Source organism: Neomonachus schauinslandi, chromosome 12, assembly GCF_002201575.2.
Source record: "Neomonachus schauinslandi chromosome 12, ASM220157v2, whole genome shotgun sequence".
In the NCBI taxonomy this organism is placed as follows: Eukaryota; Metazoa; Chordata; class Mammalia; order Carnivora; family Phocidae; genus Neomonachus; species Neomonachus schauinslandi.
In genome coordinates this window covers 88013682-88041492 of record NC_058414.1, presented here as the reverse complement: position 1 = coordinate 88041492, position 27811 = coordinate 88013682, and the positions used below count along the sequence as shown (strand labels likewise).

General features: G+C 51.3%; 1 protein-coding gene across 2 annotated transcripts; it reads left to right on the top strand.

Annotated features, from left to right (window-relative positions):
* The first annotated feature begins 757 nt into the window (after window positions 1-757).
* On the top strand, window positions 758-27612 carry WDR91 (WD repeat domain 91). 2 transcript variants are annotated; one of them, XM_021692863.1, is made up of 15 exons: window positions 758-913; window positions 2259-2438; window positions 3002-3209; window positions 4808-4890; window positions 5708-5838; window positions 6927-7092; window positions 14780-14935; window positions 16438-16631; window positions 17367-17517; window positions 18857-18951; window positions 19111-19279; window positions 21803-21911; window positions 22736-22848; window positions 24096-24293; window positions 26852-27612. In XM_021692863.1, exons 1-15 carry the CDS (start codon window positions 791-793, stop codon window positions 27014-27016), a joined length of 2241 nt encoding a protein of 746 aa, XP_021548538.1. In that variant the 5' UTR covers window positions 758-790; the 3' UTR covers window positions 27017-27612. The 2 variants fall into 2 exon arrangements, with proteins under 2 accessions (XP_021548538.1, XP_044775913.1); XM_044919978.1 differs by having other exon boundaries at window positions 14780-14940; window positions 16440-16631.
* The last annotated feature ends 199 nt before the right edge of the window (window positions 27613-27811 follow it).

Here is a 27811-nt window from a genome sequence, read left to right as displayed (position 1 = left end):
TAAAAAATATTTATAAATATATAAAACTAGTTTATAACCATTTCAAACAAAAGTAAAAAACAGGAAGTGAAAGTACCTCATAGTCTCACCTCTTAAAACAAGCGGTGAGAGTATAATCTTAAGTTTTAAAATGTACACACAAACATATACATGTATACTTTTTTTTAAAAAAAAAAAAGAAACTTGGGCCGTAGTGTACAGACTGTTCTGAAATTTGCTTTTTTCTTTTATCTTGGTTATCTTGCCACGTAGTTGATTAGTCTTACTAATGAAAGCAAGGCTTTTCTCTAGAACTCTCTAATTGACACACCTGGTTGCGTCACTGCACTTAAGTCACTTTACCTCCGGACTGCAGGTTCCCCTATTTGTAAAACGAGGACACAGCACAGAGGAATCCGCTATGGAATGCCAATGAGCAGAGCACCTCACCCCCTGCCCGCCTCGTGACTATCTGGGATGTTCTCCAAGGTCCAACCCTACTTGACTTGGACGGCAGCCGCCACTTTCAATAACTCAGATCACAAAGCCGGCGTCAGGGACTCCTTGAAACCCAGGCGAGCAACGGGTGGTCCAGTCGCTCTTCTCGAAGACATGCTGACGGAAGCGGCTGGGCAGGGCTGGGGGCGGGGCCGAGGCGGGGCCACAGGCGCGCGGCGCGCGATGCGTGCGGGCTGGTAGGCGGGCCGCGGCGTGACGTGATTGGCGCCGGCTCCCGGCCCCGCCCTGCGCGGCCCAGGCCCCGCCCCTCCGTCCCTCGCGTGCCGCGACCGCTCACGGCGCTGGCGCAGCGATGGCGGAGGCCGTGGAGCGTACTGACGAGCTGGTCCGGGAGTACCTGCTCTTCCGCGGCTTTACACACACGCTGCGGCAGCTGGACGCCGAGATCAAGGCGGACAAGGAGAAAGGGTTCCGGGTGAGGGGCCGGCGGGCGCGGTGTGGGCAGAGGCGGCCCCGAGGGAGACCGGAGCGGGCTCCCCCCCCATGCCCTCCGGGGCGGGAGCGGCGCTGTCGCCGCGCCGGGGAGGGGGGGGGGGACCGTTGACATCAGCGCGTCTGGCCCTCGCTTGACACATGAGGAACTGAGGTCCTAAAGAGGGGACGTGACTTGCCTGAAGTTTCCCAGCGAGTCAGGAGCATCGCTGAGGCTGGAGCCCAGGTGCCCTGACTCCTGGTGCAGGTGTCTGTCCTCCACTCCAGCCTCCAAGCAGATGCTGGTCATCTGGCCAGGATGGAGATAAGGGTTTTAGGAGCTAAGGTTGGGTAGATAGTTAAGTTTGGGCAACAGAAATATTCAAAAGTTAGCACTGAGAGCAAAGGGATCTGCAGCCCAAAATGTTAGCTGGGTTCAGGTATCTTCTGGTGTTTGTTTAAAATGGCATTGTGGGTGACTTACTGGCAATTTTGTCTCCGCAGTTGAGGAAGACCTTGTACATTTTAAAACATTATATTTCCCCTGCTCAGACATGATTTTCTGTTGAGAAGTTCTTGGAATGTATATGTGTGTGATTTGTGTGTTTGCTGAGTCTAACTGGTGTTGACAGGTGAACTGAGAGGCAGTGAGCTAGCAGCAAGAGCCCTGGGGAAGTTAGGAGACCTGGGTTCTTGTCTTGCCAAAGTTAGCGGTATCAGTGGCAAAAGCAAATGATTCCAGCTGTCCAAGCCGCAGTGTCCTGCTCTGTAAGATGGGGGTGTTGGATTGGCATCTAAAACCTTTTCCAGACTGTGTCCTCCGGTGTGATTTCTCACACAGAGTTGACTTCTTTGGCTGACAGTCTGAGCAACTGCCAGGGCTTTGGTGGAGCTTCCCTGACTTGAAGGAGTCAGTCCGTGCATCTCTCCGTGAGTCTAGGACTCCTGGAATGGTGGAGCTGGGAGGAGGATGATGGAGGTTGTCTCTCTGTTTTTGTTTTCTGAAATCTTAGGCATCGGAGACCAAAGAGTCGAAGTAACATTGTCAAGTTGCTTGAGTAAGCCAGACACTGATCCATGACCTAGACTCAGGTCTCCTGCTCTGTGCTTTTACGCTTGAAATTTCCGTGCTTGCTAGGGGGTCAAACCACATATCTAACATCAGAAAATAACTCAAAAGCTATTACATTACTATGTTTTGAACGTTTTATAGATTGCTAATTAAAAAAAAAACACCTTTAACATTCAGAAGCCACAGCAAGAGGAAAAAGCTGTATTAGCTCTGTGAAGTGATGGGAAAATTCCCTCTTGTCTTTCACCACCTTCTCCATCCCATCTTTCTCCACCAGGTGGACAAGATTGTGGACCAGCTGCAGCAGTTAATGCAGGTGTATGACTTGGCTGCCCTTCGGGATTATTGGAGTTACCTGGAACGGCGGCTCTTCAGCCGCTTGGAGGATATATATAGACCCACCATCAACAAGCTGAAAACCAGCCTGTTCCGATTTTATCTCGTCTACACCATCCAGGTGCTTGTTGCTTCAGGGATTCCTTGGAGAGAGTTCTTTGACCCTGAAATAGATTTTCTTTTAATTTCTAGGGAGGACTCTCTGTGTTCCTCTGGGAAAGGGTGGAACAGTCACAGTGCAAATTATTTTTGACTGTTTTCCTACCTTTTTTTCCCCTTCTCATCTGTAGATCAGCTGACTTGTCTTCCTCATTCCTGTTTCCTCTCTTGTTTTAAGTGCATAAGCCTGGGTGGTGTTTCAAAGGATATAAGTAGCTGGGTGAAAGTTTGAGTAATAAAGATTATAGCTCACCTGGGGGAATAAGTCACTTAGATTATTTGAAAATCAACTAGGAATTAATTTTTAGGATGGCATTTATCTTCGGGGCTTCAGTTTAAACCAGCTTCTTGGAAATTACAAGGAACTTGAGAAAAGTGACGTCCTTTATGGCATTTGTAGATTATATTTGGCTACTTACCTGGCGGGCTGATATCCAGAGGCGCTCTTTTGTGCAGTAATGACAAATCTTAATTCTGGACTTCTGTCTCTTACTCCTTCTTGCTATGTCCTCTTTGTCTTGGCAGACAAACAGAAATGACAAAGCTCAAGAGTTCTTTGCAAAGCAGGCCACAGAGCTCCAGAACCAGGCTGAGTGGAAGGATTGGTTTGTCCTGCCCTTCCTGCCATCCCCAGACACCAACCCCACCTTTGCTACCTACTTCTCTCGACAGTGGGCCGATACCTTCATTGTGTCCCTGCACAACTTCCTGAGCGTCCTGTTTCAGTGCATGCATATCCTCTCAGCCGCCTGGGGCTGTGGGCTTGGTCTGGGGCTTCCAGACAACGTGATCAGTGGCCGCTGCTCTTGATGCAATTGTTTCTTCTACAAAATGCCCAAGCATCGTTGTCATGTGTTACATGAGGGGGCTGGACAGATTGTGGTTATTTTTGTCAGTGGGCCAGGTAATCATAAATCTCCGTTGTGCCGCTGCTGAAGTAACAGCTGACATGCATGAGCGGGGACAGTCATAGCAGTGGGGTACGATGCCTGGCTCTGCCAGGAGCCCTCAGATACGGCTGAGCAGGTGCAGGGGTTGGTAGGCAGCTGCTGCTCAGTGCCACTGACCAGCCTTGAGAATACCCTGTCTGTGCAAGCCCTGTGCCCTTGAGGGTATTACTTGCCTTTGTTGAGATCAGGTAGCAGGTCAGAATACTTCTTGGGCTAGAACTTCCTTCCTGTGTTCGCGTTTGGGTCACTCCCTGACAGTGACGTCAGTGTTCCTCAACTTGCTAGAAAACAGAGCACCTTTCAGAAAAAGTGTATGGATATTTAAGAGAGGGAGAACGTAAATAATTTGTAGTCCACCATGTTTACCATTTTGTCTTAGAAAGCCTGCATTCTTGAGGCCCAGGACATCCCCTAATGCTCATGCTCTTTAGGCTGGAATCCTAGAGGAGGAGAAGGGAATCTGGTTTGAAGGGAGCTGCCTGGTGAGTCACTGATAAATGGGGTGTTGTAGAGGCCTACCCACAGGTGGCCATTTTGGCCTCTGGGAGGGACAGCTGGTGGAGGTAGGAAGGGTGCCCCTTTTGTGCTGTGGGTCTGAGTGTGAATTCCACCCTTGCCAGGTATAGAATCCCCTGCTGCTTTTTATCCTGAGGGCTTTCAGGCTAAACTAGCAGGGGGCTCAGCCCATTGGTTATGACATGACCATATGGGCCCTCTAGGGAAATTGGAAATGTCACTGAAGGTCTTTTCAGTGCAAGACAGTGCCCTGCAAACTAGGTCACACACATTTGAGCCACGGTTCACTTCCCCAGGACTGAGGCCCTTTGTACTCCTCTTGACTGAAGCTGTTTAAGGTGGTGGGAAAGGCTGACACCCTGACCTAGAACGTGGATATTCATAGCATGGCATGGGACTGTCCAGTGTGCAGAAAGCTCTCTCCTCAGTCTACACCTTTGCTAGGAAGAGGTTCGGTCTGGGGAGGGGCAAGCCAAGTGGCCGAGCCTTCTGCCCAGATGGTAGACCAGCTGGCCCCTGGGATTGCTTCTCAGTGGCTGCACTGACCTTGCTCTGGCTTGCACTGGCTGCAAAGCCCAGTGAATGTGAGCTCCTTACTGCTGGTGTTTGGGAGAAAACGATCAGGTTTAGATTCACGTCCTCTCTGTGGGCTGACCAGCCAGATTGGCGCGAGTGTCTGTGAGTCTCTGGAGGAAGGCCAGACCCAGCTCAAGGGAGAGACACCATACAGCTGTGGAGAGGCTGCAGGACCAAGTCTGTCCTCTGCTCCCTGTGACTCGTGTTTAATGGTTTTGCTGCTGTGTCAAGAGTTTGGGAAGGGCTTTTAAGCATTTCGCAGGCAGGCTTTTTCTTTAACTTTGTGCACCAGTTCCCGTGATCCTGAACTTCGATGCGGAATGCCAGAGGACCAACCAGGTTCAAGAAGAAAATGAAGTTCTTCGCCAGAAGGTTTGTTCTGAACACGCTTGCTTCTTGGGAAGAACTTCTGCTTTTCGTGTGTGAAATTAGGTAGTGGAGGTGGAGGGCTGATTAAAAATAGGAAAGCACTGATCTCAGATGCAAGTGAGTCACCAGAGAGTCAGTATGGAGCTTTGGGGGCTGTAATAGTCTCTGGAAACCAGAGGTCAGGTTCATATTTTAAGTCCCATGTGTAGCAAGAACAACATAGCAATGGTAATGAACTTTGAGAGGAGGAAGACTATGTGCTTTCCTATGTCTCTTTCGTACCCGCAGTCCTGTATATCCACATCTGGGTTGTAAACAACCCACATATAATTTCATTGTTCTGCTCAGCTCTGTGAGCCTCTACTTGGGTAAAACGATGGAGCCAGGGGACCCACATTTGCCTTTACATTTTGTCTGAGGAGCGCTTCTCTGTTTTTGAAATTAAGGCAACTGTAGGTCATATTTCCAAAAAAAGGAAGATTATGAGCTGTTTGCATTTTGGGTGCATGTATATATATATATAATTCAGGAGGAAATGTATATGTAATGAATTCAAGGAGAAGCAAGTCAGATGATGGAAGAGTGGGATCTGTGTGTCTGACAGTTGTTGGCTTCTCACCTCAGTGCAGTGAAGGGACAGCTAGCACTGGCCGGTTCTCCCGCTCGGCGGTGAGCAGAGGGTGAGGCCGGCACCCCGAGGCCCAGGCCCAGGGGCCTCTGGAGCCGGCGAGGTTGGGTGTTGGACGTGATGTGCCCCCTGCTCCTTAGTGGAGGGAAGATGAGGTGAGAGCACCATCTAACTCGCTCTTCCGCTACGTAGCTTTTCGCCTTGCAAGCTGAAGTCCACCGCCTGAAGAAAGAAGAGCTGCAGCCTGAGGAGGGGGAGGCCTTGGTCCAGCACAGATTGCCTCCTTATGTCTCCAACATGGACCGCCTGGGGGACTCGGAACTGTGAGTGTGTGCCTGCCTGGGAGCAGGGGGGTCCCTCCTCTCCTCTGTCCCCTGTCACCTCACCCTGGCCCCCCTGTTTCTGGTGACACGGAATTGCCAGAGTGCCTCCTTGGCTCTCGCTGTTCCCGCCTGAGCTTTCTGAGTAAAATCCCCTGGCTTTTAAGGCCTTCTAGCCTCTGAACCTGCCCCGAGGGAGGGGGCCCGCACATCCAGATGCACATCTGGATAAATAAACACAGACGCTGTTGTAAAGCCTCTGGAAGTGTGTGTGTGTGTGGGAAGGAGTGCCTCGAAGATGAAAAGGTTGGCACCCAACGGGTTGGATGCAATCTGTGGTGGAAGCTTGCTCCCGTCCGAGGGTTTGAAGAGGTAGGCAGAGGGGAAGAGAGGCAACCTTAAAATACAGCCAGTCAAAGTAGAGGCCCCAGCTGATGAGAATAATGTAGCAGTTGAAGAAACTGAGGCACAGAGTGGTCACACAGCTGGTGAGTCAGGATGCAAAGCCAGGCAGGCAGATTCCAAACCTACATGTGGCCGAGTGCTGTACCGGCTGAAACTGCCCTAGTATCTCAGCTAGCCCGGTCGGGTGGAAATCAAGGGCAAGCCAGAAACATCCCTTAAAAATTTGTACTTCAACCAAGTGAAAAACAGGTGCAGTTAATTTTATGACGTATTTTATTTAGCCCAATATGTCTACAACATCATTTCAGCGTGGGATGAATCGAAACAAAGGATTCGGGAGATATTTTGCACCATTTTCATGCTAAGGCTTGAATTCCAGTGTGTGTTCTGCTCTCCAGCACATCGCACTTGGGACTGACCGCATTTCAGGGGCTCAGCGGCCTGTGTAGCCGGGGGCTAGTGGGCAGCACAGCTCTGAGCCCTGCCTCCGCCCTCAGAGCGCCGCGGGCATCCCCGTTGTGCCAGAGAGGTTGCCGGCTCCCTTGGGTACAGGAAACCGTCCCAGGGATAATGCCGCCTGAACGCCGGGCCATGAACCTTGTGCCATCCGGAGCCCAGGAGGCCTGTGCTTTGGCTTCCCTCGGGTCCCCCTCCAGCCCTGTGACCTTGTGTGTCTGCTTGTCCAGAGCCATGGTGTGCAGCCAGAGGAACACCTCCCTGTCCCAGTCGCCTCGAGTGGGTTTCCTGTCCTCACTGCTGCCTCAGAGTAAGAAGAGCCCCTCAAGGTTGTCGCCTGCCCAGGGTCCCTCTCAGGCTCAGAGCTCGGCCAAGAAGGAGCCGTTCGGCGGCCAGGTGAGTGCAAGACCTGCCTTTCTAACTCCTGCCAAGAGGCCCCTGGCAGCTGACTGCACTTTCGGACCTTGTTTGTTCTCTCCTTAGGACTGATTTCTCTGGTATGCTGGTGAGGTCCTGACTTCACATCTCGCTCCCTTCCTTCCTTCCTCTCACACTTAGTGTCGGCGCTGTATAGAGAAGAGTAGAGTGGAGGCACTGAGGCAGTGAGGAGGAAATCCACCTCGCACAGCCTCCGCCCGCCCCCCTTCCCCTCTCCCGTCTGGGGAGGGGCACAGTGAGGCGGGGGGGGGGGTGATGCTGTGAGCCAGGTCTCAGACCCTCGTCTGCCCTGGAGGGACCTCTCCCCCAGCCCCCTGCCCTCTACACCACCTGCACTCCTGTGCAGAGCATGAAAGTCTGTGACAGCCTGGGGAGCGGCTGCTTGGCAGTGAGAAGGGCTCTTTGAATCTCTTCCCTTTTCCTCATAAATTGCTCTGAACTCATGAGAGCTTGTGACTGGGATGTGGTGGCTTGAGGGTGAATTCAAGCAATTCTGGAATTTTGAATTTTTGGTCATCTAAAGCAGTGTATAGAGAAGGAGTAAATTAGAGTTACTTCTGAATTAGTGCATTGCTTTTACAAGTTGGGGTTTACTGATTCCGCAAAGGCCTTTGGCTATTTTTCGCTTTTATAGACGCTCGCAAGAGAATTTCTTTTACGCCAGTTCATGTCCAAAACAGCCGTGGGTCCCACTGAGGAGTTTTCCTGGCAGAGATGGTCAGAATTCATTGCTTTCAGCAGTGCCTTCCGGAGTGAAAGTTTAACAGACCCACCATCACGCTTCATTGCTTGGACAGGGATCCTTTCTCCTTTAATGTATTATTATTCGTTACAGATAAAGTCAGTCGTCATAATCGCTGGCTTCCTCTCCTACCACCCTTGGCTTGAGAACGGTTGCAAGTGACGCAGCAGTTCGGGGCTGCCCCCTGCGGCCAGGAAGCGGGGGGGTCTGCCCAGGGCTGGCGGGGCTGTTCTGCTATGGAAGTGCAGCCGCCGAGCAGGACACTGGAGAGGAAAGAGGGCAGGCTTTGGAGTCAGGCGATGTGCTTTCGGCCCTGGCTCCTTGTTGAGCATCCTCGCTCAGATGGCTTAAAGTCACCCCAATTTGCTTGGGATGCGACGAATACATGTCCTGCCTGGGGGGAGAATTCATTGCACTGGGCACCCCCAGGACGTTGTAGTAGTGCTGGTCGTATTAGTGAAGGCCCTGGCTTACCCGAGTCCCCGACTCAGCTCTGAGACCCGAGGCGCCAGCCACGCAAAATGACTCCCACCTGGCTTTCAGGAGGCCTGTGGCCGGCACAGAGCCATCCTGGTGATACCCACGGCTGTTTTTCTGAATTCCAGTTCTGTGGAATGTGGCTGAGTAAGTTTTACCGTTTGCTCTGCCAATCTCTGTCACAGTTCAATATTTTCTAAGTGTAATAGATGATGGATGGGGCGCTAGGTCTCTTGAAAAATGCATGAAATTGTGAAATTCAGTTTCATTGACTTAAGATGAAAGAAAATACGAGGATGGATTCTTTGGGGTTAAGCCTGCAGCTTTGTTCTTCATGTGTTCAGGAACTAAGGGTCACATCGTGAGATGGGAATGGGGTTGGAAATTGTGTGTGCAGTTCATGTTCAAGGGATGAGGGTGAGAATGCAGTTCTCAGCAAGCAGTCCTTGCCTCTAAAATATATTCCAACAGAGATTGGGTCACTGTGTGCATGGTATGTTAACAGAGTGAAGGTAGCTCTCTTTCCATTCCATGAATGGGGGCGATAGATGTCTACCATCTGAAAAATCCAGTGGTGGGTCACTTGTGGTTTTATTAATTTGTTAATTAGACTCTGCATTGATGTTTCAATTCTGAAAATAACTAGTGTATTTGAGGTTCAAGAAAATCCGAAGTCTAGAGTTGGAGGAAGCTTAAAGATCATTTGGCACCCCTTCCTGTTTTGTAGAGGAGCACATCCTGATTGATTGCCTCCTGTGATGTGGAGCTCACTACTTGTTGATGTGGGGTTGTTTGCCTGTTAGCTATTTGTAGAAACCTCTATAATTTTTATTTGCTGATCTTACTTTTGCCCTTTGAGCTACATAGGATAAGGCTTTTTGTTAGGACACTTCCTATCTTCCCATGCTGAGCACTCTCTGTTCATTCTTCCATCTCCCTTCCACTGTTTTCTCATATGGCATGATTTCTACACCCCTCACCATCCTGCTCCCCCACCTCTGGGGCACATTCTAATGTTTTAAGTCTTCTGTTACAATTAATACGCCAAATTTGAGTGTACAATTCGAGGTGCTCTCTTACCAGTACCAAATGCAGTTAGTTGTATGATTGCTTCCTGTGATTTTAATGATACATTGCTTTTAACTTACAGAAAATGACATTGGCTTTTTAATGAGCCATGTTGCTTTGTTAGCGCCTATGAAGCACGGAGTCTTTTTTTCACTTCTGACACAACAGGGCTCTTTTTCTCCCTTTATTATTAATGAAGAAGCAAAAGAAAAACAGAAGTGTGTTATTATATTAGCAATAAATAAAATAATCCGGCTTTCCTGTTTTAAATAATTATTTATATATAACATTGTACATTTCAATCACGTCAGCATTTTGCCCACTTGTGATGGGTCGTTGTAACTGTTGGTCATTACTCCTGAAATGTTCATGGCATTATCCATGGCACAACATATGGTGATGCACTCTGGGCTTTATAGGACTCTGGAGGCAGAATTTAAGAAACAAATGGAAGTAACTCTAAAACCAGAGCTCCCAAGCTCCTCGGGGATCTCTGTTACTACGGTGCCTGAGGGCACCTGCACCGCTGGCTCACCCAGCCTGCACTTGCACTCCATCCTCCCTCCAGCCTTCTGGTGCCGCTCCTTCCACTCCCACTCAGGAAGCGATGGACTGCTGGTTATTATAGAGATAACCTTTAATTGGCTGCAATGTAAAGAAAGCAGACTTCTGCATTTGTCACTCTTATTAGCATCAAATTACTTCATGTGTTCAGTTGCCCTTGGGGCTGTTTCCATGGATTTTAATGGGATGGAGGAAAAGGGAGCCCTTTCCCATGACTTTTGGTCTATAATTTTATGTGTGATGAGGTCCTGTCTTCTGGGTAGCTTTGTTTTACTTCAGGCGAGACCAGATTACTGGAACCTGTTTCCTGCCCCATCTGGGTATCTGCTTGGTAAACTCTGCTCAGGCCACTGAAAATTAATTTCTCTCTCTCTCTCCAGAGAGAAATGCAAAGGTGAAGTGATAAAACAGGTTAAAATATTTGTTCTGAACTGTAGAAGACAGGTAGATTGTGATGGAATATGACAATATAATTTGGACCATTTGGAATGTTATGTGAATCTGGTAGTTAAGACTTTTATGAGGTTTGCTTTCAAAACTGTGAGTTACCAGTTTCATCACAGTAAACATTTGTTGAAGTTAGGTACAGTTGTAGCTAGACACAAATTTACCTTAACCTACTTATTAAAGTGTTCCGTGGAGAGCTGCGTTCATCAGCTTTTAGTACATTATCGTTTTTTGTTGTTGTTCACCCTTCTTGAGTAAATAATGAGATGCAGCTGAAGGAGACACTCTAAGCCAGATCTGATAGGTCACATGTAGGTCCATGGCTCTTACTCTCTCATTATAAAAGCAGTTTTTCAGTTCATTGTGGTGCCTTTTGTTGACACCTGTTTGAATTTTCATTTTGGAGGATGGTCCAGCCCTTACCTGAGGACCTACCGGAGACTTCCTTGCCATCCTGACTTGGAGGGAAGCGCTGCCTTTGTTCTTCATGTTGTATGTCCTGTCTGGGCTGGGGAAGTGCTACAAGTGACTTTTGTATCAGCTAGAGGAACTTGAAGTCCATTTCAAGCCTCTTCTCTTCCATCGGTATGGGCTCATTGAATGCTCTTAAGACTTAGCACTGAAAAGAGAAGAGACACCATTTCTCAGCTGTAGCGGGTAAGCAGGGGAGGAAGGGAGTGGCCACAGAGTACCTGTCTGCCCTCTGTGGCATTCCCCACCCTTGGGTCCCAGGCTGGATCCGCTGTGGTCCACGTACTTCCAGGGCATGAATGCAATATTGTATGGATCCTTTTCCCTTTTCTTCTCCAATGTCCAGTGTAAAGATCTCTTGGTCAGGCTGATAAATCTGTCACAACTGCATAATAGTTGGTCCAGGCTTTCTGAGACTTCCTCACTTGCCTGGATCCCATTATTTTGGAAAATAGCTGTCAACCCAGGAAAGTGATCTTCCTTCTCTTCCCTGCTGTGTATGTAGCTGACTGTGGAGTTGCCATAGCCACGTTTAACCAGAAAACGTGGCCTCTACTGTCGGTTTTTTTGTCTTTTCTATTAGAATGTGAGAGCTTTGGGCACCTGGGTGGCTCAGATGGTTGAGCGTCTGCCTTCGGCTCAGGTCATGATCTTAGGGTCCTGGGATCGAGTCCCGCATCGGGCTCCCTGCTCCTTGGGAGCCTGCTTCTCCCTTTGCCTCTCTCTCTCTGTCTCTAATGAATAAATAAATAAAATCTTTAAAAAAAAAAAAAAAGAATGTGAGAGCTTTTAGAGACGTGTTTTGGAATTCTTCATTTATTATTTACTTTTGAGTCCTCTTTTTCTCTTGGTAGAGGTTTGTCTATTTTGTTTATCTTTTAAAAAACTGGCTATTTTATTGATCATTTATGTTGTCTTTTTAGTCTCTATTTCATTAATTTTCATTCTGATCTTCATTATTTCCTTTTTTTTCTAACTTTGGGCTTCATTTGTTTTCCTAGTTCCTCAAGGAAGTTGTTCATTTGAGATCTTTCTTGTTTCTTGATGCAGGCATTTGTCGCTATGAATTTCCCTCTTAGAACTGCTCCTGCTGCATCTTTTCAGTTTTGGTGCACCATGTTTCCATTTTCTCTCAAGATATTTTTTAGTTTCTCTTTCTGATTTCTGCTTTGATCCATTGGTTGTTCAGGAACATGTTGTTTAATCTCCACATACTTGTGACTTTTTAGATTTTCTTATGGTTGACTTGTAGTTTGATATGATTGTGATGCCTGATATGATTTCAGTCTTCTCAAATTTATTAAGCCTTGTTTTGTGGCCTAACATGTGATCTACCCTGGAAATGTTCCATGTGCTTGAGAAGGATGTATATTCTGCTTTTGGATGGAATGTTTTGTGTCTGTCTTTTAGGTCCATCTAAAGGTCTGTCTAAAATGTAGTTCAAGTGCAATGTTTCCTTATTGATTTTCTGTCTGGATGGTCTCTCCATTGTTGAAGGTGCTGCCTATTTCTCCTTGGTATTTGCTGTATATATTTAGGTGGTCCTGTGTCAGGTGCATAAATACTTACAAGTGTCATATCCTCTTACTGGATGGACCCCTTCATCATTACATAGTGACCTCCTTTGTTATCATAGTCTTTGGCTTAAAGTCTATTTTGATACAAGCATAGCTACCCTTGTGGAAGTCTTCAGTCTGATTTGCCCTCTTGGTTAGAGAGATGGGGAGGAATCAATGGATTCGTATAATGAGGGCCGGCACCCTTGGATCACGTCCCAGGGAGTGAGCACAGCCCACCTGGGGGCCATGTGAGGTATGCCATAGTTTCAAGACCTCCTCGTATATCTTGACCACCTCTTACGTGTGGGTAGGTAAGAGAAGTCTTCTTGCACTTTCTAAAACTGTGGAACCTCTTCAGGGTTCCACAAACCATGAGTTACTTCTCAAAAATGGCCGGAAGTACTGTGAGAAGGGCCTTGTCTTTGTTATGTTATTTAGCTCTGGGAACATGACATTTCTTCTTCTCTTTTCTTTTTTTTTTCCCATCTTTTCTATTCACTGTCACTTTCTTCTTTGTGCTCTTTTCATGCTATTGCTTTCATCAGGTTTCTCAGAGCGTGGGGTTTGCTGTCAGATTTGGGTGGGAATTCCACCTCTGTCCACTTCTCCTTGTGTGAGCAGTAACTTAACCTAAGCCTCACTTCCTCATGTTAAAGTAATGTCCTCATCTTCATTTTAAGGGAACATTTGTAAAGTTCTTAGCACGGTGCCTTCTATATGGTCAGCATTCAATGAGTGATCTATTTTGATGCTATTATTGTTGTCATGGGTTTTCTTTTTAGGTTATCTCTTTTATCTTGACTAAGAACCCTACTTCTCCTAAAATAAGCCAGAATGTGGAGAATCAAATACTTTCCCTAGAAGAAACCTCTGTCACAAGCATAAGTGGATACGCTTGAGATCACCTCAGTCAGAAAAACAGAAATAACCAACACCGTGAAGGTCAGCTACAGTTAGGCTCCATGTGAACTCATAGTCCTTTAAAATTTCCTTTTTAACTCTTCCCATGGCTCCGGGGTCCCAAGGAATCTGTGTTAATTGTTTTAAGTTGTTTAGTATTAACATGAAAACTAGGAAGTAGAAGAAGTAGAAAAGCAACAAGCAGACTTCGGTTGAGTTTGTTCTCTTGCCTTATGTCTTGTGTGCAGATGACTTGCCAAGAGGTTGGTCTCAAACCTGAGTGGCTGTTTGCATCCAGATCCCTTTGCTCAGAGTGTAACATAAGGCGGAGGGAGGGGAGCAGTTTTGACCATCACAGTTTATGGGAATAAGGTTGGAAACAGCTCAACCAGATAATCTGGAAAGGATGAGGTGACATCTCCTTTTAAAAAGGCTCTAGGGGCGCCTGGGTGGCTCAGTCGCTTGAGCGTCCAACTCTCGGTTTCAGCTCAGGTCATGATCTCAGGGTCATGGGATCGAGCCCCAAGTCTGCCACTGTGCTCAGCAGGGAGTCTGCTTGGGATTCTTTCTCTCCCTCCCCCCTCCTCCCCCATGCTCGCTCACTCTCATAAATACATCTTTTTAAAAAAATTAAAAAGGCTCTAGATTAAGAATCTTCTCCCCATGGAAGTGGGTGGGGATTATTGAATTCATTTGCTGTAACCGTGGTCGACTTTATCACTCCTGCCATGAAAAGGGGCCAGAAGATGCCAGTTTCTTTCCTGTCCAGTGTATCTTGCTCAAAGGTCCTTAAGTTTCCAACAATTTCTGTTAAGAATTTCTGATTGCCTAGTAATCATTTCCAAATACCTCAGTATTTGTTAACATTAGCTGGCTTAGTCATACACTTGGCCCCAAACAAGAGAGGGCTTTGTGTTCCTTTTTGCCTCCAGAGAGGTGATTGTATGTTGCATAATTTTTTTTTTTTTTTTGTATTGCCCAAACATAGAGTTGCTTGCAGATGTTTCTGACACCTAGCACAGGGCCTGACCCCTCTCATAGTCATCGCTTAGTAAGCACGGGTCTCCTCCCCCCTAGCTAGAGTTAATTGTTCTGGTTAGATGAGGGAGTTGTATGTGTCTGTCTGCGGGTGAAGGGTATGGCAGGCTGAGGAGTGCTGGTGACCTACCTCTTATAACAGGGGAGTGGAGAACCGAAAGGAGGGGGTCCAGACTGCTCGCATCCCACGCTTGACTCACCCCTAGGCTGAGACGGTAACATTCTAACTACCTCTCAGCACCGCCCTGGAGGAACCTTACCCAGGAGCTGTGGGGTAGCGAAGCTGCCCCCTGGCTTTTGCTTCCCTCCCTGGCTGAGGGGTCATGGCCTGGGCTCAGGCAGGAAGCGACACTTCACCGCCCGGTGTCTCGCCCTCTAGGCCGCTAAAGGAAAGGACGCTGCGTGCGGGCCCCGAGACGGGAAGAGCCTCTTGAGCGGGCTGGCGTCCGGGGAGTCCAGCTGGTCGCAGCACCGACAGCGGCGCCTGCAGGACCACGGCAAAGAGAGGAAGGAGCTCTTCTCTATGACTTTGCAGGTATGGCTTGGTCTTGGCAGCAGACGAGTGCCTGTGGGGACATCGCGTGGCTACTCTTGGGGGCCGTGGATACGGATGGGGTGGTGCAGAGCGTGCGCTTAGCTCTCCTGATTTCTGCGTCATACTGTTCGCGGGTCACAGGTTCTCTGAGGCTTGGCCAGAGAGACATGCTTCCCTTGCTTTAACCCAGAATCACCCAGCCTTGCTCCGTCACAGAGTCCCTTCCTCCCGCATCCCCTGCTGGAGACGCTGCCCTGTCGCGCCGACTTGTGCTGCCTCCTGGCCCCTTGCCGCGCTGAGCCCTGGGACTCCCCTCTCTCCCGAAAATGGGTCAGGGTCTGCTCTTCCTGGCAGTAAAGCTGCTTCTCTTTCTGTCACATACTCCGGATTGAAGGGAAACGCCCAAGGGATTTACTGGCTAAGTCACCTTGTTGACCACTTATCCCCTGTTTGGGGCTTCTTGCCAATTTCAGAAGCACTCGTGCTGCTTCCCCAGCCCCGCGCCGGCTGCATTCTGATGGTGTAGACCCCCACGGCTCTGACCTCAGGGCGTCCCGTTCCGACACCGTCGGATTAGAGACGCACCTGAGCTCAGCCGCCCCCTGAAGGCGCCAGTCTGAGCTTGGAGGTCTGTCTCCCACTGTTACATTTTTGCTGTGGGACTGTGCTTTCTGAGACGCCGAGAAGCACTCCGAAGAGCCTCAGGAGCCGTGGGGGGTGGCGGAGTTTGCCCTGGCGGATGCCCCCTGGCCCGGGTTATGTCTGGGGGAACAGTCGTAGTCATGGTGGCCAACACTCAGCGCACCGGCGAGGCAGAGACCAAGGCAGCTGCGGACCCGCCAGGTGGCAGGGTGTGTGGGGTGCCCTCTGGGGCCCGGCCTTGTTCTGGCGCTGCGGCTGTCCTCGGGTCTCCACCTTTGCGTGTGGCCAGTCGCCTCGGTCTCTTGGCACTGGCGTGGTGGGATGCTGGTGAGGGGCGAGGCCTGCCTCTGACTGACCTGGCTTCACATCCAGTTCTGCCCCTTGCCAGCTCCTGACCTTGGGCAGGTTACTTAACTTTCTGCTTTCAGTCTTAGTTTCCACAGTCATTAAATGGGGTTAATAATAGGATCTCAGATGGTTTGGGGCAGGATTAAATGCGCGAATCAAATGTAGTCACACAGTGCCTGGCACTTACTAGGTGCTCGCTAATTTTTATTGTCGGCCTGTCCTGCGTCGTGTCAGCTGTGACAGGGCGAGGGTGCCCATGGCCCACTACTCCCTCAGCAGGGCCTATGAGAGGGGGAAGGTCTCCAGAGAGGGGCCATTGGCAGAGCAGGAGCCTGCCTGTCCTGGGACAAGCTGGGTGCTGCTCTCCGCGTCCAGAGCTCTGTCTTCTAGAGCCTGTGCCCGCTGAGAGCCTCCCCCAGCATGCGGTGGCCTGGCATCCTAGCTGTCCTGCAGCGGGTCCCCAGATGTGCGGATCGCTCACAGCTGACTTGTCCCCACTTTGCTTGTCCCAGAGCGCAGAGAAGAAGGCCGAGGCTAGTGGCCCAGAGGCCGAGCCCTGCCCAGAGCTCCGCGTGGAGGCGCTGGAGACGCTGACGCGGGCTTCTGCAGCGGGTGCCGAGGGCGGAGGGGCCCGCCCCGAGCAGCCGTTCATTGTGCTGGGGCAGGAGGAGTACGGGGAGCACCACTCCTCCATCATGCACTGCAGGTGGGCTGGGGTCTGGGGGTCAGGGGGAGGCCCCCGGCAGGGAAAGTGCCGACTGGGCTGGAGGGGCTGGCTCGCTGGGAAGCCTGGCTTGTCCGGCTGTGCGTGTGAAGGTGTGGCGGGCAGGAGGTCCACCCGGTGGGATGGTCGCTGACGGACCACAGTCATTCCTCCGGAGTCCGAGGAGGGCTGGACAGCTGCTCTTGGCGGGGTAGCCTCTCTGTCCTTTCTCACGGTGGGACTCTGAGTTTTAGGAACAAGTTACCTTTTATTTGAACTCCCTGAGACTTAATTTTAATTTGCTTTATGTTGCTTTACTTCTCGGTACACCTTCACCATGTACAAGTTTTTAGTCACGCGTGGTAAAAGCATGACGTCTGTGAGAAGGCCTCACGGAGTGTGGTTTGCAGAGAGTGGGGGGCTCCCTGCCGTGGCCCCGGTGGCTCTGGAGTCCCGCCGCGGGAGGCGCCGTTGCCCGGGCGTGGGGCCGCATGCGCCACCCCGCTGCTCTGTGCCCGCTCTTTCCCACAGGGCTCAGCACAGAGCAGGTCCTGCGCACGTAGTTCTTGGGCAGGTGACTGAATGAATACTTCTAGAGATAGCCCACGCCCATCCTCGGAGTGTAGGCAGTTTGGGAAACAGTTGAGAAGTCAGCAAAGCAATGCTCTGGGCACTAGCCGAAGAGGATGGTGGACTCAGGCAAGGATGATAACGGCCTCCTTCTCTCTTCCGTCTTAGAGTGGACTGTTCGGGGAGGAGGGTCGCCAGCTTAGACGTAGATGGGGTCATCAAAGTGTGGTCCTTCAATCCCATCATGCAGACCAAAGCGTCTTCCATTTCCAAGTCGCCGCTGCTGTCCCTGGAGTGGGCCACCAAGCGGGACAGGCTGGTGAGTGACGCCCACCTTGTTGCCGTCTAAGTGAGGCGTTCCCGGGGCCGTCCCCCGGCACCTGGCAGCACAGGCTGAGCTGAGGCAGCCAAACCCAGCCCCTCCCTTCTCTCTTACTGGGGCTTGGGGGGACGCACATCCAGACTGTCCCGGCAGGCTCATGTTTGGGGGCAGCAGGGAGGTTATTGGATTCACAGGAATTGAAATCCGATGGTAGTAGGACCTGGAAAACCTGTCTGGTGGGGGAGTGCTTCTTCCTCTCTGGCTGGGGAGACACCAGCTTGCCTCCCGTTCTCCCCCGTCAGCTCCTGTCATCTGTCCAGTTTCTGACATCCCATGACGAACGTTCTCAGCTGCCCCTCCTACTGCTGAGACCCCTCCCCGTGGCAGGCTCCCAGGGTAGCAGCCTAGGCTGGTGGGGATGGTGTCCTGTTTGGGGTCCCCACAGGTCTACTACAGTGCTATTAGTACATAGTACAGTGTTCTTTTCCCTTTTGGACTTCACTATTTGAGAGAGGCTTTGTAGTTGAGGAGGTAAAGTTGATTCATAGTGTTTTCTTTCATTGTACTCCGTTCCGAGGAGATCATACAAGGCAGCCCAAGGGGCAGACCTCATTGGTTTGGTTTTGTTTTTTAATAATTTTTTGACAACCTGCAGGAATTATCCTTGGGGTACTAGGATCTCAGAGCTTATCCTGTAAACATACTAATTTGCCAGTGTTAGTTTGAGGCCAGAAGGTAAGTAATATTCCTGGGGGATATCCTCAGACCTGCTTCTGGTGCTTTCTTCTGGCCGTACCCATTATTACCTTTGAAGCTTCTTACCCAGTAAATCACAAATGCCTGAAGGCAAGGATAGCCTTTTCTATTTTTTCTGGAGGCCATTACAGAGCCAGAGCTGTCCCCAGAATGTGCCACTGGGGCAGGCAGCCAGGGGCCAGTACCCAGGGAGGTGTGGTGGGTAGATGAGGAGCAAGAAGGGAGGACAGGCACAGCCGGGATTTAAAACTGGCAGAAAGGGAGGGAAGGTCAGAGGGCCTTATTTAATGAGCCAGCACAGTTCCAGGTGTATCTGAGGCAATACCTCTCTCCCAGTCCATAGATTCCTTTTGAAGTTCTGCTTCTGTTCAAGGTCACCTCTGATGTCTTCATGTAATTTTTAAATGAGGCCCATGTTAGCCGATTTCACCTGAGTGTGGGGAGGTAGGCGGAGGCGGGGCCTCACCCCTGCAGCCTGCCCAGACCCGCACCCCACAGTGGGCCTGGCCCCGCAGTGGTCCTCCCTGACCCGGCCTTAGCCCCGTGCTGTGCCTTGCACCCCTGCCCCTTCTCATTCCAGCTCTTGCTGGGCAGTGGTGTGGGGACGGTGCGTCTTTATGACACGGAAGCCAAGAAGAATCTGTGTGAGATCAGCATCAATGATGATATGCCCAGGTGAGTGGGAGGCCACGGCCCACAGCCGCCATGCTCTGCGGGGCCTGGTCCTGTGCTGGGCCTCCCGCCCCATCCCCGCAGCAGGACCCGCCTCAGAGCTGAAGCCTGTCTTCCTCTGGGGGCAGGCGGAGTGCTGACCCAGCCCCACGTGTATTGCAGAATCCTGTCGCTTGCCTGCAGCCCCAACGGGGCCTCCTTCGTCTGTTCGGCCGCCGCTCCGAGCCTCGCTTCCCAGGTGGACTTCTCGGCTCCAGATATTGGCAGCAAGGCTACTAACCAGGTTCCCGGCAAGCTGCTGCTGTGGGACACGAAAACCATGAAGCAGCAGGTGCAGGCCCTGCCCCTGGGGGTCTCCCCGTGGGTCTGTGTGGGGTCCCACTCCTGCGGTAGCGCTGTCTTTCTGATGAGCCTCATCCTCTCTGCTTCGGTCTCCTCAGATTTCAGTATATGTGCTGCTGAAGCAAGCACTAGTCTCCTCAGATTTCAGCTGGTGAAGCAGGTTCAAAGTTGAAGTGTTGAAAAGTAGTAACACTCCGTTGGGCAGGTTGCTAGCAACTGAAGTCATCCAGAATTGTGCCACAGACTTAGAAGTCACACACAGCCTATCAGAGCGCCCTTGTGGTTTATTAAAAGTTTTTTTTTTTTTTTAAAGATTTTTAAATTTATTTATTCATGACAGACAGACAGAGAGAGAGAGAGAGAGAGGCAGAGGGAGAAGCAGGCTCCCAAGGAGCAGGGAGCCCGATGCGGGACTCGATCCCAGGACCCTGGGATCACGACCTGAGCCGAAGGCAGACGCTTAACCATCTGAGCCACCCAGGCGCCCTATTAAAAGTTTTTTAAATTTAATTTTGTTTATATTGAAAGGCTTTAAAAATTTTTTTTGAGCAGTTCTGGTTCACGTCAAGATTGGGAGGAGGGTCCAGAGATCTCCCATTTACCCCCTGCTGGGCCCCCCAGCAGAGCGGCACCCTGGTTACAACAGAGGCCCCCCCAGTGACACAGCTGATCACCTCATGCTCCCAGCCTGCCTTCGGGCTCTGTCTTGGTGTCGTACACTGTCTGGGTTCAGACAAATGTATGAGGACGTGTATCCACCATTACGGTACCACACAGGCTGTTTTCACTAAAAGCAGCCTGAAGATCCTCTGTGCTCCTGCTCATGCCCCGTGCCCCTCAGACCTTGGCAACTGCCGGTCTTTGTACTGTCTCCATAGCTTTGCTTTCTCCGTCACATCATGAAGTTGGAATCTTACAGCATAGTCAGATTGGCTTCTTTAACTTTGTGTTACGCAATCAAGCGGCTTGTTTTTTAGGAGACAAGTGGAGTCTCTGACTCCCCATTAACGTAGCGTTGCATGAAGTTGCCAGCAGCAGCTGGAGGTAGTGGGGACATGTGCAGGTTCTTGAGAAGTGACAGCCATGCGGAAGCTGGCTCGCGGGGCCACCTGGCCCACCTGCCTCGAGAGCCCAGGACTACCCACCTACTGTGGCGGGTGCTTGCTGCTGTGACCCTCAGCCCCCAGAGAGAGAAATGACATGTAAACGCACACATTTAGAAGGCAATAATGTTTCTTTTTTTTTTTTTTTTTTTTTTTTGTTAAGATTTTTATTTATTTATTTGACAGAGAGAGAGAGAGCGAGAGCAGGAACACAAGCAGGGGGAGTGGGAGAGCGAGAAGCAGGCTTCCTGCCGAGCAGGGAGCCCGATGTGGGACTCGATCCCAGGACCCTGGGATCATGACCTGAGCCGAAGGCAGACGCTTAACGACTGAGCCACCCAGGCGCCCCGGCAGTGATGTTTCTTATTGAAATTAGTTTTGGGGCGCAAACGTGGTGTGGCCCTTGCGTTGAACAGATGGGTTTCCAAGGTCACTGGACGCCAGGAAGGGTCCCTGTCCTATAGATGGGCTGTGTCGCACCTCCCTGCACCTGCCTGTAGAGATGGGGTGCATTCCCCTCTGGGCGTCTCCCCAGAGCGCAGGGGTCAGGGCCCCACCGGAATTCTCACCCACCGTGCCCTGCCATGTCTATTCTCCTCCCAAGTTTTCCTTGTCTTGGCAAATGCGCCCCACTGAGAAACTGCGTGCCTTTCTGGAGCCACCCTTCTCCCTCACCCGGCAGAGCGCGTGAGCAGACATTGTCAACTCCACCTGCAAACTGTTTCCATTCGGCCCACTTCTGTGCGCTTCCAGGGACATGCCCTAGACCGGCTCTCGAGTGCCCCTCACCGGACGCCGCACGACCTCCTGCGGTGGTGCCCCTGACCCGCTGCGGGGAACGACAGACCCCGGAACATGTCACACGACTCCCTGTTCTTCCAGACTTCCCGTCCACACTCCCTCAGGGCCCCCGCAGTCTGCCCTCCCCACTGCTCTAGCTTTGGGGTGTGTCCTGCGCTGTCCCCTGCGCGCTGTCCCCCGAGGGAGAGGTCTTCCCCGCCCCGTCTGGCACACATCTGTCCTCCAGCACCTCTCAGTGCTTTCCCATGTACAACCCAGCTTAGTTAGATCCTTCTTCATCTTTCTCTTTGCCTCGAAGGCACTTTGGGTAGTTTTATGTTTACTTGTTGTCTTTAAAGTTTTAATGAAATATGGAGTACATGCAAAAGAATCTTGCAATCAGAGGTGTGCAGTATAATGAGAAATGAAGCTATAATGTGAGCACCTAGGTACGGTCACAGTTGGAAAGTGGAACCTTCCAGCACTTTTCATGTTCTCATGCACCCTCCCCAGTCTTGATCTTCTTCTGTTTTCAGAGAGATTTGTCTTGAATATTGGGTGGTTATTCTCCTACAGTTTCAAATTTAGTTAGGTTTTGCTTGTTTCTTTTTGTTTTTGTTTTTAACTAGCTCCAGTTCTCTCTGGACCCCGAGCCCATTGCCATCAACTGCACAGCCTTCAATCACAATGGGAACCTGCTGGTCACAGGGGCAGCTGACGGCGTCATCCGGCTGTTTGGTAAGCAGCTGTGCTCGTGGCCGTCTGGTGCCCTCCTTCAGTGGCCCAGAGAAGAGAGTTGCATTTTTGCTGGCTGGACTAGAAGTTATTGCAGAAGCCCACCCAATTCGGGATGCTTGAAACAGAGCTTAACTTTGGTCCAAGTCTGCTCTTTTCAAAACCTCTGTAATCAGTCCCCTTGCACACGGTTGGTGTCCATGGACCTGGGAGTGGTGGGGCTTAGCAGGCCTTGAGTCTTGCGCTGTGTGATCCAAGTCCTGTGGCCTGAGTGAGATCCAGGAGGACACGTGAGAGTAAGGCCGTGCCATCCGCTCAGGGTGGCTAGTGCCTTCTGGTAAGAGCCTTAGGACGGTGTGCAGTGGAGTTACCCGGCACGCTGCTTGAAGAGCCCCATGCAGACCCGCCCCAGGAGACTCTGAGAGTCTGGGAGGCAGCCAGGGACTGTGTCTAGCAGATCCCCCAGGCGCCCTGTGGGACCTTACAGAGGCCGCCTCGGAAGGACTTGTTTGTCTTCATAGACTTGTGCGCTTCCCAGACGAGCTCAGGTTCTGCCCAGGGATTCCTGAACCTCATTTTTGACCCAGGGAGAAAAGCTTCAATTTTAGAAATGTTAAATCGCTGATTAGTACACTGGAGGAGAGAATGAGCACACCGGAAGAGCTCTTTGGCAGGGGCCAGCTCTCTGATACCTGGAGGCTCCAGGAGGCCCTCTGCCTCCAGAACAGTTCCCGCCCTTTGGGTGGAGGGCAAGAGACGCCTCCTGGCGTGGGCGGATGCCTCCCCAGGGCCCGGGTGGGGGTCTTAGCGGCATCTCATTGCCTCAGATATGCAGCAGCACGAGTGCGCCATGAGCTGGAAGGCCCACTGCGGGGAGGTCTATTCGGTGGAGTTCAGTTACGACGAGAACACCGTGTACAGTATCGGCCAGGATGGGAAGGTAGGTGGCAGCCGCAGCTTGACCCAAACTCTTTTCCTCTGGCTTCGGCATCCGAGATTCCAGAGAGCACCAGAATAGCATGAGGGCCTGAGATGAATCCTGACCGTGCCCTTTAGCGGCTCTCTGCCTCAGGCCCCTCTCTGCCACAGCGTGTCATCCGTACAAGGGGGGCAGCCAAAGTCACCAGTCTCGGCACTGTCGTGAGGTGTGAACAGGCGTAGTGGGAGTTGGCAATGAGGAAAGGGGAGAACCCAGCCTCCCTCCTAGTTGTAGCAGAAGTGACTCTTCCCACTCTAGGTGGATGAGGGGCGGTCCAGCTTAGGGCCCGGGTTGGGCTGACCTAGGTCATTGGGTGTCACAGCATGATGTGTCGAGTTTCTTCCTAGGGGCAGTGCAGATAGGCCTGAGTGGAGTCAAAAGGAAGCAGCGGTTGCGGGGGGCGGGATAAAAAGTGAACATAAGTGCCTCCGTACGTGTTCTTTCTGGAAGGACACGTTCGGATCCATGGAAAGGGAGCTGGGTGTGGGAGGCTGGCAGGCAGAGGAGAGAGGAAGACTTGGTCTCCGTGTATACCCTCCTGTACTTTTGGATTTTATACTGTGTGCCTGTATTATTCATTGAAAACTGTAATTACAAAGTAAATTCTTCATTTGAAAACTATGGGAAGGGATTTTTAAGTTAAAGCTTGACTTCCTATTTATTTGAGTAAGATTCTCAGTGAAGAGGTGGTCACACAGGCGGCTTGTCCACGGTGTAGACTAAAGGATTATTACACTACAGTCTGTGAAGCTAGTTTTTAATGGTACTGCTCATGTTGAATTGATTACACCACTGAGACAGTGGGAACATATTTGGAACTTATCCGCTCTTCTAAGCCGGAAAAACCCAGTTGGGTTCTAACCCTAGAAACAACAACAGCAACAGTAATCATAATGATCACTTGGAACATTCCCCCTGCTTGAGAGACGGGAATCCAAACGTGGGCAGTTGCCTACGTTTTTCCTCTCCTGAGTCAGGCCAGAGAGAAAGTTCATGCTCTGCTGTGAAGTTACGGGCTCTTTCTAAGATGTTCTTCTCTAAAAAAATGTTTGAATTGTGTTGGGAAAGGACAGACTGAGGGGTCATCCCACTACCTTTCCTGGTGGCCTGTCAACCCACCACCTCTGCCCTGGGATCCATCCTCCTCCTCCCAGGCCCGCCCCCCTCCGCCGCTGAAAGAGCATTAACGTTGTGCTTTGTGGTTGCAGTTCATCCAGTGGAACATCCACAGGAGTGGCCTGAAGGTGTCTGAGTATGGCCTCCCCTCCGACGCCACGGGCCCCTTCGTGCTGTCGGGTTACAGCGGCTACAAGCAGGTTCAAGTCCCCCGGGGCCGACTCTTCGCTTTTGACTCAGAGGGAAATTACATGCTGACGTGTTCTGCCACAGGGGGTGCCATCTACAAGGTACTGGGGGTGGGGGCTGTCTCGGTGGGCAGGGAGGTTCCTCCTGGAGGTGTGGGCTGAGGGGGCTGAGCGTGGAGAAGCCTCTGACCCAGGGTGGATGGCGCCTTGTGGCTGCAGGCCGGGCAAGGGCACTGATCCTCAGCTCGGGGGTGGGGACAGGGCGGCGACACTCATCCTTTTCTCTACTTGTCCATTTGCGGTCATTTGACAAGATTTTGGCCCTTCTCTGCTTTTGTTCCTTGGGAATAATATCAGTTACAGAAAACGTGAAGAAATAGGGAGAACCGTTGGGAAGTGTGTTGGGTTAGGGGAACGCACCGCGCACAGGCAAGTGCTCCCGTGATCTGCTTTAGTGACTCTGATCTGGTGTAGAAGTCTGTAGTTTATTGGAGGTCCCGTGGGTCACGGACATTATAGTCCATGGCCAAGGCAGAAATCTGGGGTGTGATTTATCACACCAGGATGTAAGTGGTCCATGTTTTGTCCCTCAGTTTATGTGCTTGTTTTAATTCTCATGTCTGAGCTTCTCTGGTTCATGTACTTTTTTGTACAATTGTCTGAAATTATAAACCTCTTCTGTTTTACTAGTATTATCAAACAGACTAGTGATGAGGATTTGAGTTGTAGTCTAAGCATATGTTTGTTTTTTTGTTTTTCACACACACACACACACACACACACACACACACACACGAGCAGTGGGGGAGGGGCAGAGGGAGAAGCAGACCCCTCGCTGAGCAGGGAGCCTGACAGGACTCGAGCCCAGGACCTGGGGATCATGACCTGAGCCGAAGGCGGCCACTTAACTGACTGAAGCACCCAGGTGCTCCTAAGCATGTTTTTGGTAACCACGCAAACCAGTTCTTAGCCTCAGTGGTAACTCTTTGCCTAGTGATGGTGTTTATTTAGTCTGTAGGTGTAGAGACACAAGAAGAATGTTCTCTGCTTGGGGGCTGTCCGTGCCCTCATTACGCCGGCTCACCGGTTAGTGGACAGCCCGTGCTGTGGATGGCAGTCGTGTGCAGCTGTCGGCCTCGGCTCTGTGGAGCGCACTCGGGAGGGTGCGACCCTGCTCTCGTGGGGCTCACACGCAAAACACCAACACCAGGGACAGGGCAGGGCAGGGTTCTGATCGGAGGCAGCTGGGCGGGGGCTGGACCTCAGGGGAGACCCCTGTGGGGGCGGGGAGGGTGGTCTATGGATTTGAGGCCTTCGGAGGAGGAGTTGGGGAGGACGAGGAGTGAGGCAGGCCTTGGGGCCCCACAGGGATAGAGGCAAGTGAGAGCACTGGAATGGGGGGAGCGGAAGGGGAGTGCCGAGGGGTCGCGTCAGGAGCCGTCTAGACTGCTGGTCCGGAGCGTGGCACCGGGTAATCCAGGCTTACCATCAGGGAGGTTCCTCTTTTCTACAGATGGTGATGCACTGAGTGGCTTTTGCCTTCTTAAAATTAGCTCTGTAATTTCTCGTAATTGCTATTAGAAGATGCTATAAAAAGCTTTGTGTTTGCAAGCCTGATTGTATTTTATTATTTAAAAACTGAGTTTGTTAGGCTATACTTTGCTCTGTGTATGATTTTATGTGTGTTGTGTGTATGTGTATTTTTAATCATGAGTCTTTGTCACTTGTTATTTGTCCCGATCAGCCTTTGTCATTTGTCTGCAATGCCTCCTCCTCCCCTGTCCTCTTGTAGCTGGCTGGGGATGAGAAGGTTCTGGCATTCTGCTTGAGCCAGGGTGGCTACTGTGAGCTGACGATTTGCCATCACACTTGCTCTGTAACCAGTTAATGGGTTGGAAGATTTCCCTCTGTATAATTTTTGAAATGCCAGTTATGGGGTCTAGTTACTTAAGGGATATAAGGAACTTTAGATCCCATTTTTACAATCTTTAAACAATCTATGATTTTTAAAGATGTTTTCTCCACGAAGGCCAGCGACTTCGGTTCCCTACTCATGGGTGTTGACTGTCGCTGGATTGATCTTTACTCACTGTGCTCCTGACCTCCCCTTCCTTATTCCCTTCTGACTCTTCATGGCCGTGGGCTGAGTCCCGGGAGGCTGGTGCTGGTGGGCGAGGGAGAGCCGGGCTCACACGGTGGCCCGTGTGTGGCGCACTGTGCTGGCTGATGCAGGAGAGGATCAGCATCCTGCCCTCCTGCAGCCTGCATTCCTGGGGGAAGCAAATGGGAAACAGCAGCAGATGCATGATCTAATGCTGGGGAGCAGTAAGCCATGTAGGAAAAGTACTAGGTGTAGTTTGGGGTGGTTGCAGAAGGCAGTGGCCCACAGCAAGTTAAAGGTGGCAGAGAACATTCTCTTGTCTTTTCGAGCATAGGATACTGTTTTCCACCTAAGACAAAGGAATAACTATAGTCAGGACAGTGAAGGCATTTCCCGGCCCAAGAAATTAAACTGAAATCTCTGGAAGGGAAAGGTGGGCGTATGTGCCCGGGGAAGGCCTCACAGTGGGGTGGCAGCCCCCAGACTCAAGGCAGTTTGGTGGATAAAGTGGCTGTGTTTGTGAACAGTGCCTGCTGACGCCTCCTCTCCTATCTTGCAGCTGGGCGGGGATGAGAAGGTTCTGGAGAGCTGCTTGAGCCTGGGCGGCCACCGAGCCCCTGTGGTCACTGTGGACTGGAGCACGGCCATGGACTGCGGGACGTGCCTCACTGCCTCCATGGATGGCAAGATCAAGCTGACCACTCTGCTGGCTCATAAACTGTGACGGGACCCGCCCCGAGGGACACCCACGGAAGCAGTATTATCCTGGGGGGAGTGGAGAAACAGGGCAGGAAGACAGGGCACTCTGCTTCCCGCTCCTGGCCAGTGTGGGGACTCCTCAGGGAAAGACTGTCCAGGGAACCCCGGCTCTGTCCAGCTGCAGAGACTGGACGGGAGCCACACTGAGTCGTGGCACGAGTGCCCCAGAGACCAGCACGCTGGGCTGCGCAAGAGGCATGCCCCAGGTGGCAGGGAGGAAAGTTCAGGAAGCAGGAGATGCAGTGTGCTGGCTGCTCTGTTGGCCCAGGAGGGACTGACAGTATTTTGTATATATTTGCTCATTTTTCATCTTTTTTTTAAAAAAGAATGTTCTCATGTCACCTGGTATCTCTTTCTGGAACGCGTGCATGCAGCGGAGCGTCTCCCTTCGCCCTTTGCCCTTGGAGAGGCGGATGTTCCGACAGGGAGCTGGTCAGCTGCGAGCTGAGGCCCTGCGTGCCCGCTCTTGCCAGCTGTAGGACTGAGCCATGTGGGAGGTTTGCTTGTCGCTTTGCCTTGGAGCTAGGCCGTCCTGTCTCCCGCTGCGCTGGCTAGCTAAGGTTTGTGCTCTTCCTATTGCTTTGGGCTGCAGTCAGGGAGGTCATAGTGTTCCTTTTCTTCCCTGCGTTGGTGGAGCTTCTCGGGATGAGGTTAGGGCCTGAGGTCTCTGATTCCAGCCGCCCAATCCACCTGGGTGTCTCTGTTCCTCTGCCACTGGGGCTCCGCTCATTCTGTCACCTTCACATCCTTGAGGCGGACT

Bases quoted from the DNA above. Each gene is read 5' to 3' on its own strand.
- WDR91 (XM_044919978.1), top strand. From the start codon at position 791: ATGGCGGAGGCCGTGGAGCGTACTGACGAGCTGGTCCGGGAGTACCTG. The intron at 4,891-5,707 runs GTTTGTTCTGAA...TCCGCTACGTAG, and splicing joins ATGAAGTTCTTCGCCAGAAG to CTTTTCGCCTTGCAAGCTGA. The intron at 24,294-26,851 runs GTACTGGGGGTG...CCTATCTTGCAG, and splicing joins CAGGGGGTGCCATCTACAAG to CTGGGCGGGGATGAGAAGGT.